This window comes from Anoplopoma fimbria, chromosome 11 (assembly GCF_027596085.1).
Source record: "Anoplopoma fimbria isolate UVic2021 breed Golden Eagle Sablefish chromosome 11, Afim_UVic_2022, whole genome shotgun sequence".
In the NCBI taxonomy this organism is placed as follows: domain Eukaryota; kingdom Metazoa; phylum Chordata; class Actinopteri; order Perciformes; family Anoplopomatidae; genus Anoplopoma; species Anoplopoma fimbria.
The window spans coordinates 8,859,388-8,870,864 of NC_072459.1; the positions used below are offsets into that span (position 1 = coordinate 8,859,388).

Sequence of the window (11,477 nt, forward strand, 5' to 3'; positions counted from 1 at the left end):
TATCTCATCAAATATGTACAAATGTCCATACATTTCCAGAACATAAATGCAAACTCTGGATAAAGCCAGGTTCAATATTCTTTTTTCATTTTGTTGACATATGAGAGTCAAAGGTTTTAAAGAGGGGATTTTGGATATCTCTTTGTATCACTTCATTAATCAGAAAATACTGTCATCAGCCATAAAAAAAATATATTTTCTCCATGTTTATATTAATAAAATGTTGTATAAATCAGGCTATGAATGATATATGAAAAAAAACTCTGTAAAAACCTTCAGAATATAGATCAACAGAGATTTATTGGCAACTAATTTTCTAATCAGTTGATCATATTTAAGGCAACTCTTAAATTGTGTTGGATTCAGCTCCAGTTTATCTCCATCATCTAGTCAGTCGTGGTGTAGACCAGTGGATGTCGGTGGTTAGAGTCCAGAGGAGCAGTGGGCGGCTGCAGAGGGAGGGCCGGCTGTCAATGAGGACAAATGAAACAGATTTAACAGATTAGTGAAGTGAGTGAGGAAGGAGAGGAAACATCAGGAGTACGTGTTGCTGCTCCACTGAGCCTTTGTTTGCTAATGGATCTGACTTTCTCCCTCCAACCCTCCACATCTGTTTGCAAACGATCCAGACCTCTCCGTCACGTCAGAGGACATGAGGGGGTTGAACTTCCTCCTCGTCTTCATCCTCACGGTGACGATGAAGAGAGAACAGCCTCCCAACACTCTGGTACAAAACATCCACCTCATCTGGTATCGTGTGCAGGTGGGAAATGTAGTTAATGTGATATGTAACATCAAAAGGGTGATGAAGAAAATGAAATAATGCAAGCCCGAAGATTTAATGATAAAGTTAGCGGTAGATAAGTAAAGTTCAGTAAAGTTCAGTTAAGATTAGATGAGCTGATTTAAGTTAGGTTAAGTTAAGTTAAGTTAAGTTAAGTTGAAGTAAGTTAAGTTAAGTTGAGTTAAGTTAAGTTAAGTTAAGATATATAAGATAAGTTAACATAAGATAAGTTAACAAGATATTATAAGATACACTAAGTTAAGTTAAGATAAGATAAAGTATATAAGGATTCTGAAATGTTATGATTAAATATGCCATTGAGTCATTCTCTAATGGTGACTTTCGTTGAATTAAAGATAAGTAAAGATAAGATGAGTTAAGTTAAGTTAATCTAAAATAAAGTCAGATAAAGTAACTGGTGGAATTTGAGAACTTCACTGTTTCTAAAGGTAGTTTCATACAGAAAACAAACTCAGACAGTATTTGTTCTTCTGATCAACCAGGTGATCAGAGGTGTGAAAGTACTTTTCTCAGCTCTACTTTCTAAATACAACAGAAGAGTGTCTTAAAGCAGAGAATGTCTGGACATGTTGTTCAAACAATCATCATGTTTCACTGCTGTTTTCACCTTCAAGCTGTTTTCACTTTCATTAGAGGAAACAAAAGGAGAGAACTCTTCATTCCGCAGTTTACTTAATAAAATATGGTTATAATAAAACGCGCTACAGTTATTTACCAAAGCAAAAAAAGAGATTCAGAGAGATTCACTTTTCAGGATGTTTAAAAAGTTATTTGAGTTTCCTAAACAGAAACATAAGGTTATTGAAATACAATAAGATACTGACCATTTATTATAAATGTGTCTTCTTTGTGTTCAGAACAAACTGAATCTTGGCGATATAAAGTCTCTTAAAACAAAGCATTTTCAAACATCTTATTTAACTTCTCAAATATATTCAGTTTAATTTCATAAAAACATCTGGTAACGTTTAGTGTCATTCGACTCTTTGCCGTCTTGTTTCTTCTGCAGCTTCCAGGACGACCTTTAACCATGACCTTGCTGCTGTCGTCCCCTCACTGGATTCCCTCACTTTTAGCAAGTCAACAATTCCCGTAAAGCGGACGCAGAGTCCCGCCCCTGAACCCAGCACACACACAAAAAAACACTGTCTGCTCATTCAGATGGCGGGATTAAGGAGTCAGAGGATGCTGAAAGGCCTCAACGCAGACACTGGAGTTAAGCGTCCCGTGAATGAGATGTGGCAACTCTGAAACAAAGCAACTGTGTCACTCAGAGGGAACACCGACGTCACGGCTCACAAAAGAAGGGGGGTGTAAAATATATCTGGACGTCCTGGTTCTCAAATATTCAACAGAGCTTCTGGCAAGTCGTCTGACACACCAGAGCGTTTGCAGTGTGTGGTGGGGGTGGAGGTGGACGCTCTGGTCCACGTTGGGGGACACATGGAGATCCTCCGTCCCCCCATGGGTGGCCTGGTTTGGCCAGAGGACGGAGGACCCTCGTAGTGGTCTCCATGGGGATGAGCAGGACATGGGGAGGTATCCGGCTTACTGGAAACGTGGTTTATTGTTGACTTTCAGGAATGGGGGGGGGGGGGCGTGTTAGGGTGGTGGTGCTGCACTGCCTGGTACAGTTTAGTTTCTACTTCATCGTCCTGCTCATACATTACATGTACATACATTTAGATATCATCTAAACTGTCTTAAAACTTCAGATACACTACATGAGTACAAGTACATTCAAGTACAAATACTACAAGTAAAAGTCCTGCATTGAAAATGTACAAGTATTGTAGTAATGTCAGATTAATGTGATTGAAGTAACAAAGGTAAAAGTACTACCCTGTGAGTGATATCATCTAAACATTTCATAACTTCAGACAATAAAGAATAAAGATAAAAAGCCCTCCTGACTTTAGTATATGAATTATGAGGTAGTTATAGATATATGTACATGATGCTGCTGAATAAGTATTGTGTACTTATGCAGGTCCTTCAGTACATAATGCCAGAACAGAAGTATCTAGAACTCAGAGTCAGTTAAACGGAAGAAGTGAGTCAAGTGAGGTTTGTGTTTAAGGGGAAATGACAAATGTTTAAATGTTGTACTTTAGCTCCCTCTACTGCCTCTGTGGGTTTAAGTACTGAATACACACACACACACACACACACACACACACACACACACACACACACACACACACACACACACACTCACATAATCAAATTGTATCAGTATTTAGTTTCTCCTTCTTCTTTTTCTGCTGTACTTTTACTTGATAGAGCGTAGAGTACAACTTTAGTTTTACTGCATTGAAATGAGAATATTGCAGTATTTTAACTGCATTGAGCAGTAGTAGTAATTTGCTTCTGCACTGTACTTTTGCTCTGGTTTATGCTTTTAGATGCTTGTTTAAGAAAGGAGATGCACTTATGACTTCTGGTGACTAGTAGTTCTCTTGAATACCTATGTTGAATACACTTATTGTAAGTCGCTTTGGATAAAAGCGTCTGCTAAATGACTGTAATGTAATGTAATGTAATACTGCTGTAATTTTACTGCATGGAACTGACAATACTACTGTACTTATACTGCATGGAACTGACAATACTGCTGTACTTTTACTGCATGAAGTATGATTTTTTTTATTCTTATAATTTATAAAACATAATTTTCTTTGTACTTCTACTTAAATAAAGATTCAGAACTGGGTTGTGTGCAGTGTTTATCATCAGTAAACTGCAGGGCCGGTGGATTGTTTTGTTTTGATCAGCTGACCTGCAGCTTCGTCACATGACATCCGTTTCCACCGTTTCTATTCGACAGACTCAGCTGAAAACGCGTCTGTGGCAGGTACCAGCACCAGACTAGTGCTTTACTACTGCTAAACACTAGTTTGGTTATTTATTTACCTGCTATGACAAGATAGCTGAACGGAAACACGGAATGTACGGTCGCTGAGTTTAATGTCGTTTGCTGCTGTATTTATGTGGAAGAAGAGCGACGTGGTGACGCTTGAACAAGTTTAAATTCTACTGGAATAAGTGTAATATTGTGTATTTAGCGTACGCCAAATTGACAACTGGATTCTACTAATACTTTGACAACTTAAGTCTTTCCCTCTCAAGGTATGTAAAGCAGGTCAGAGAAACGAAACCTTAAATTGACTGTTTTTTTGTATGGAGTTTGGTTTTGTGTGTTTTCACGCAGATAACAGACCAGAGCAATGAGCAGAAAGTAATAGTTTCCCAAAGTCATCCAGCTAAAAGTACATATGTAATGAAACCTGAAAGACGCCGGTAAAATATATTAAAATGTATATTGTCATTGCAACATTGAGAGCATACAGACGGTCAGGGGTCAAAGTCAGCTGCTGCACCTCCACAGATAAGATATCAGATATCAATTATACTGATGCATCATGCACAAACACTGATCAGTGGTTCCTAAATATAAAGGAAACCAGTCCTAGTAGTGTCTCCTCACGTCTCTGAGTAGCTTTACAAAGAGATGTTTTGCACGTGTCGTTTTCCACAATAACCCAGACTGTTGTGTGAAAAAGTGTTTATATTCAGAATAATATGCATTCATATTTATGATGAATTATGATTTTGCTGGAAAACAAATGTTAAAGACTTTAAACTGAATATATTTGGCTATTTGGACCAAAAAAAAACTTGAAGGAAATAATGATGGACATGTTTCACTTTCAAGTACATTTCCTTTTAAGTATTTTCCTAATCACAATTTTGAAGTACTTGCACTTTACTTAAGGCAGATATTGTACTTTTTACTACACTATATTTATCTGACAGCTTTACAGATTCAGAGTATTAATGAACTAATAAATAATGATGTATTATTATAGGTTATATAAAGTCATTATAATTAGCTCCACCTTTAAAGTGATAAACACTTAAATGCATCAATAATTATAATACAATAAAATAATATATATTATTCTGCATAATGACTACTTTTGATTTTTGTACTTTATTTTGATGCTGATACTTTTGCTGTAGTACGTTTTTGAATGTAGAACTTTTACTTCTAACAGAGTTTTTCTACACTTTAGTATAAGTACTTTTACTGAAGTAAAATATCTGAATACTTCTTCCACCTCCAACATTTTTCTGATGAACAAAAATGCTTATCAAAATTTCCGAATGTGATTTTTGTCCAAAGACATGCAGTTTATATCACATGAGACATTAAAATGTTTTTTATTTTGCTTGAAAAAATCTTTTAAACAGTTAATTTATTATCAAAATATCTGTTGATGATATTGATTAATCTACTAATAATTCCTTGTTGCATCCTGAGTGTCATGACAACAAAGTATTTAAAGTGAGTTTGTTCATGTGACTTTCTTTTTGTGTAACAAAGAGGAGCGTTTGATTTGTTCTGCTGTGTCTTTCAGTCCTCTGAGGCTGAGTGGACGGAGTTCATCTCCACCCGTCTGCTGAGAGACAAACATGCCGTCCAACAAATCTGTGTCCGACGCTCCGATCACCCAGTTCATCCACTGCAGAATACTGAGAGAGCACCGGCTGCAGAGGTACAGTACACACTCTTGAGTACAGTAAGAAGTACTAGATTAACCTTTCACATGTGGTACAGTAAAAGTTCAATATTTACCTCTGAGATATAGTACAGTAAAAAGTACAATATTCACCCCTGAGATGTAGTACAATAAAAATACACTATTTACCTCTTAGATGTAGTACAGTTAAAAGTAGAATATTTACTTCTGAGATGTAGTACAGTATGAAGTACAATATTTACCTCTGAGATGTAGTACTGTAAAAAGTACAATATTTACCTCTGAGATGCAGTACAGTAAAAAGTACAATATTTACCCCTGAGATTTAGTGGTTGTACTCAAGTATAAGTACCTAAAAGTGTGTGTGTGTGTGTGTGTGTGTGTGTGTGTGTGTGTGTGTGTGTGTGTGTGTGTGTGTGTGTGTGTGTGTGTGTGTGTGTGTGTGTGTGTGTGTGTGTGTGTGTGTGTGTGTGTGTGCGCGCAGAGAGGACCTGTGGGTGCGTGACGGGAAGATTTTAGATCCAGAGAAGTTGTTCTTTGATGAACAAGGATACGCAGACCAACAAGTGGACTGTGAAGGCAGCATCATCGCCCCGGGCTTCATAGACGTCCAGATCAATGGTACCACACGCACGCACGCACACACACACACAAACACAAACACACACACAGTCACCCTGACGTCGTCCTCTGTCTGTAGGAGGATACGGTATTGACTTCTCTCGTGCCTCGGAGGATGTCAGCAGTGGAGTTTCTTTTGTCTCCAAAAAGATCCTTCAGCACGGAGTGACATCTTTCTGTCCCACGCTGGTCACGTCTCCTCCTGAAGTCTACCACAAGGTCAACTATTTTAACTTTATTGTTCCTGACTCCACGAACAAAATACGTACATAAACTCATTAAAATCTTTCGTAACATTTTATAACTGTGATCTTAAACCCCACAAACTCTACTTCTAATTATTTTACATAATTGTGTTTTATTCACATATTTTTTCTTTTTTTGTTCTAATTTATCCATCAAATTATTTTCTTTATTATTTCTTCATATTTGTGAGCTAAAACTGCTTCACATTAAGGTCTGTAATTCTTTTTTTCTAATTACAAAATAAGTAATGAGAACAAAATGTGTGTTTCAGGTTCTTCCTCAGGTCAAAGTTCACGATGGAGGACAGGAAGGAGCTGGAGTTCTTGGTAAGATTTTATCTCCTAAAACAGCTGGTCATTATAGTCTTTAATCAAACAAAAAGTAGGAAACAGTGCATTTGTTTTGGGACTATTTTCAGCGGTGGATGAATCCACATGTGGTGCTCTAGTGAGTATTTGTATGTGGGATTAAATGAGAATAAACTAGAGAGTTTTAATGGGCATGAAGGAACAACAGTGAGGCTCACTGATGTGTTTTAATGGAGCTCCATCAGGCTGTGATTCACACACAAAATCAGCTGACTTATTCTTTTAAATATTATATTCTTTGTATATTTAAAAAATATATTTCCCTCTGCAGGTTTCCATCTGGAGGGCCCGTTCATCAGCGCCGAGAAGAAAGGAGCTCACCCGGAGCGGTTCCTGCGGACCTTCCAGTCCGGAGGGATGGAGGACCTGATGGAGGCCTACGGCAGCCTGGACAATGTTGCCATGGTGACGCTGGCTCCGGAGCTGGCCGGCAGCCAATCGGTGGTGAGGGAGCTCTGCCAGAGGGGCATCACCGTGTCTTTAGGTGAGCGTCAGGTCAACGAGCCCAATCAGGATGCTCTCTGGGGGGGGGTTTAACTCCTTAAAAAGGTAGTGTTTATGTGTGATGACCTCTGACCCTTGTTAATGGGGCCGCTGTGTTTCATCTTCAGGTCACTCGGTGGCTAACCTGTCCCAGGCCGAGGACGCCGTCCATCACGGAGCCTCCTTCATCACTCACCTGTTCAACGCCATGCTGCCTGTGAGTCACACCTGGTCCTCCTCCAGATTTATATTTAAATTGATTTATTTAATACACTGTGGTATTAGTAATTCTACTGTACCAGAGTATTTAAACAATGTGGTATTCGTACTTTTACCTGAACAGAGTCATTTTCAGTGTGGTATTAGTACTTTTACTATGATAGATTCATTTTAAAATGTGGTATTAGTACTTTTACTGTAATAAATTCATTTTAAAGTGTGGTATTAGTACTTATACTGAAATAAATTCATTTAAAAGTGTGGTATTAGTACTTGTACTGTCACAGACTCATTTTACAGTGTGGGATTAGTACTTTTACTGTAACAGGGTATTTTTACAGTGTGGAATTAGTACTTTTAGTGTAACGGAGTATTTATAAAATGTGCTAATAGTACTTTAACTGTAAGACAGTATTCTAATAGTTTGCTCTCAGTACTTTTACTGCAGTAAAAGTCGTGAATAATTCCTGTACATCGTCTGCCCTCCTTGTCTTCCTGAAGTTGTTGTAGTTTCACTTCTGGTTCAACCTCATTAATTATTACTTAATGACTTCTTCTTCTTCTTTTGTGGTCTGGTCTGCGGTCTAGTTCCACCATCGGGACCCGGGTATCGTGGGTCTGCTGACCAGCGACCAGATTCCTGCCGGACGGACCATCTACTACGGAATGATAGCCGACGGGATCCACACCAACCCTGCCGCCCTGCGCATCGCCCACAGAGCTCACCCCTCAGGTCAGAGGTCATTGTTGTTGTGAGTGGAAGAACAAAGTGCTGATGTTTCTTCCTGTCCTCACCTTTATTTGTTCCCTCAGGTTTGGTTCTGGTGACGGATGCCATCACAGCGATGGGTCTCCCTCCTGGTCATCACACTCTGGGTCAGCAGGTCATTGAGATCCAGGGTCTTCACGCCTACGTGGCAGGTCAGTTTAAAAATAGACAAACATATCTATATTTAATTATGATGGATTAATAGAGGTAACATAAACGTACACTGCCGTTAAAAAGATACAAATCTGCTTCCACTGAGCTTCGCTGTGTCCAGTCAGATGTGTGAAAGGACAGAAAGTGTCTTTATTAATAGAGGTTATTAAGTTTAATAGAAAGAGAACTAAATTAGGTTCAATGGTTCAATTGAAGGAGACAAAGATCCTCTGAGCAACAGTTGAACAAGAAGAGAAGGAATCGGCAGTTGTTGGTTAAGAAACTGGAAGCTTAGATTTAAAGAGTTCCTGTCATGGTTGGACTACGAGACAAACTTTATATATTATAGACTCTTTTTGTTGCTTTCTCTCTCTGTGGTCTTAGTGAGTCTTTTCGTTGCTGTTTCATTTATTGTCTTTGTTCTAATTTTGTGTCTCTTTGTTGTATTTTTATGGTCATCTTGTGTCTCTTTGTAGTTGCTCTTTGTGGTCGTTTTGTTTCTTCTTGTAGTAATTTTTGTGTCTTCTTGTAGTTATTTTTGTCTCTCTCAGGTCGTCAATGTGTTGCTTTGTCAAAGTTCTTCTTCAGACTTAACAATAGAAATAGAAGGTTATTCTAGGGTTAGCACTATTAGAATATCAACTGAACTAATCACAGTTTCAACCCCTTCAATAAATATTTACAATAATGAAACTCATTCAACATCAAGTTCAACATGATTCTGTCCTGTAACACTGAGGGGAAGATTGAATCATTTCATTTAATCTATTATAGTAGTTATGCTAGAAGGAATATATATCAATATAACTGCTGATTCATAACTTTTGTGAACTCTTTCTGTGTTTTAGGCACTACGACGCTCAGCGGCAGCATAGCCACGATGGACATGTGTGTGCGCCACTTTAAACATGCTGCAGGTGAGTTTGTGCGATTTGGTTTCTTGGTTTTACGATTTAAATATAAACATGTTACATCGTGATTGCTCTGCAGCCAAACAACGCAGTTTAAAAATGTTGGAAATAAATGATATGCAAACAATTATAGTACTTTTTTTTATCCTTTGTGTTGTGTTGTTTTCCGTAACAACACAGAGCTTCTCAAAGACAAATTTTGTTGTAAAATGTTTATGGATTTAGATAAACAGGATGCTCCCAGTGGGTTATTCTGGATTTTAAAATGATAACTATAAAAAAATGTTTGGAGGCGATCTCTTTCTCTCAGTAAACACATTATTCTTAAGTATTCAAAAACACACAAATCCTGCAGGTACTTTTCCCACTAAATAATGGGATTTTAGTTATTTTTAAAAAAAATTATCTGAGCAGGCTGCAGCGTAGAGGAAGCTCTTGAAGCTGCTTCTCTCCATCCGGCTCAGCTTCTTGGTATCGTTGACAAGAAGGGAAACCTGGACTACGGATCAGACGCAGGTTAGGATTCACTGCACAAAATAATCTCCATCTCTGTAGCGTATAAACAGAAAGATTAATTATTTAATAACGTGTCTGTGTTCACAGACCTCATTTTGCTCGATGACGCCCTAAACATCAAAGCCACCTACATTTCTGGAGAGGAGGTCTGGAGAACAGCACCATAGAAAAAGAAGCCTGCAGATGGAAACCGCTGGAACCCACGGTGCCTTCAGGGGAAGCTGTAAAACACAGAACCACAAATCTGTTGAATGTTTTAGTTCATCAGAAAACACTGAACTTTATCTTCAGCTTCTCTTTATTTCAAACAGGATGGATGAAATCAAATGACTGACACTTCACCAGTTGTACTTTTGAATATGTAGTTTAGGTTGAAAGTACAACTTAGACTGATGACTGAAGTACTCGTGTACAACTGAGTTTGTTTAAATATTACTTATTGATATTACTTCCACTAAAACTTTTGATAAGGCTGCTTTTACAATAAGAAAGAGTCATGAGAGTTAAATACATGAAGCTCACATTTGATGAATTTCCTTCATTTCATTTATCTATAGACATTTATTGTGTCCATAGACTGAATATAAGATGTGGATGGAGCAGTCGAGACTTCACTCATTGGCCGTCACCATCTTGGTTTTTTTGACCGTTGCATTCTTGGTTTTTGGCCGTCGCCATCTTGGTTTCTGGAACCATGAGCAGAAACCTGGAGTCTTTGTTATTTTAAAAAACGATTGGATAACATCATAATTCCTCATCGGTCAGACAGTGTGGTAGTTAATATCAAGTTATCGCAACTGATCTTAGATATTGAAGTCAGCCCACCTCCTATAGAGACATGGATCCAGTCCAAATGGGGCTTCAAATGTCCTGCAAAGGCCACCGTACAGAGAACTATCGTTTTTAAATTCAGATAAAAACTTGACCTTTCCTCAAAACCTCTAGATTGAAGAATATCTAAATTGTCTCGCCATATTTCATCCATCGAGAAATGCTGTTTTTTTTAGGGTTTATTGATCTTTAGAGCCTCACAGGTTTTGTTGGACTGAATTTTCTTCTAGCCAGTACTTTACTTTTATAATTAAATTATCTCTAAATCAAACATCAGCAAACAAACCCTGAGTCATAGTACTCTTATCAGTGTTAGTAAATTTGAGGAGTATTTCTGACATACTATGGGGTTTTACGAATGATTAAATGCATTTAATCACATTTTACGCAGATGTGATTTAAAGGGAAACATTTTGATATTAAACTGCATAAATCAACTTTCAGTGAATGTTGCTGTTTGCTTTTGCTCTACTATGTGATGTTTAGCTGGATTTTTGTTGTCTGTAGAAGAGTTTTTGCATGATTTATCCTGTTTATATATACTTTAAATTATATATAATAGGGGACTCTATTATTTGACTGCTGATAGACAGGTGAAACTGAACTTTTTTGTAAGCAAACACAACCCAGAAAGGTTGGAAACCACTGGGTAAATGTCTTCATTTTTTAATACAAAATCATAATTTGAGTAAAAGGTTAAATATTTCCCTCTGACATTGTACTTTCCACTACTGACGTATTCCTGCTGCTTTTATTGGCCCGATAGTTTTACCGCTTCAGTGAAGTTAATTGACCACAAAATGGAGACACTTTAGTTAGGGTTTTTTAAGGGGAGTTTTTCCTGTGCCGATGTGAGGGTTCCAGGACAGAGGATGTCGCATGGGTACAGATTGTAAAACCCTCTGAGGCAAATTTGTAATCTGTGATTTTGGGCTATACAAAATAAATTGAATTAGAAAATGAATTAAACTTTGTTTTTTATAAAAAAATTGAATCTGAAAAGTAATTAAA

At 37.7% G+C, this 11,477-nt stretch overlaps 1 protein-coding gene across 1 annotated transcript; it reads left to right on the forward strand.

The window, feature by feature from the left end:
• Positions 1-3,632: 3,632 nt before the first annotated feature.
• Positions 3,633-11,395, forward strand: amdhd2 (amidohydrolase domain containing 2). Its single transcript, XM_054607545.1, has 12 exons — positions 3,633-3,934; positions 5,227-5,364; positions 5,834-5,970; positions 6,050-6,189; positions 6,488-6,542; positions 6,856-7,068; positions 7,196-7,284; positions 7,875-8,019; positions 8,100-8,207; positions 9,057-9,125; positions 9,534-9,635; positions 9,723-11,395. Exons 2-12 carry the CDS (start codon positions 5,282-5,284, stop codon positions 9,800-9,802), a joined length of 1,221 nt encoding a protein of 406 aa, XP_054463520.1. The 5' UTR covers positions 3,633-3,934; positions 5,227-5,281; the 3' UTR covers positions 9,803-11,395.
• Positions 11,396-11,477: the final 82 nt, after the last annotated feature.

What these genes read in the sequence shown, in the direction of transcription:
- amdhd2 (XM_054607545.1), top strand. Translation starts at nt 5,282, where the DNA reads ATGCCGTCCAACAAATCTGTGTCCGACGCTCCGATCACCCAGTTCATC. An exon ending in TCTTCACGCCTACGTGGCAG is followed by an intron (nt 8,208 to 9,056) that starts GTCAGTTTAAAA and finishes TCTGTGTTTTAG; the next exon opens with GCACTACGACGCTCAGCGGC. An exon ending in CCACTTTAAACATGCTGCAG is followed by an intron (nt 9,126 to 9,533) that starts GTGAGTTTGTGC and finishes TTATCTGAGCAG; the next exon opens with GCTGCAGCGTAGAGGAAGCT.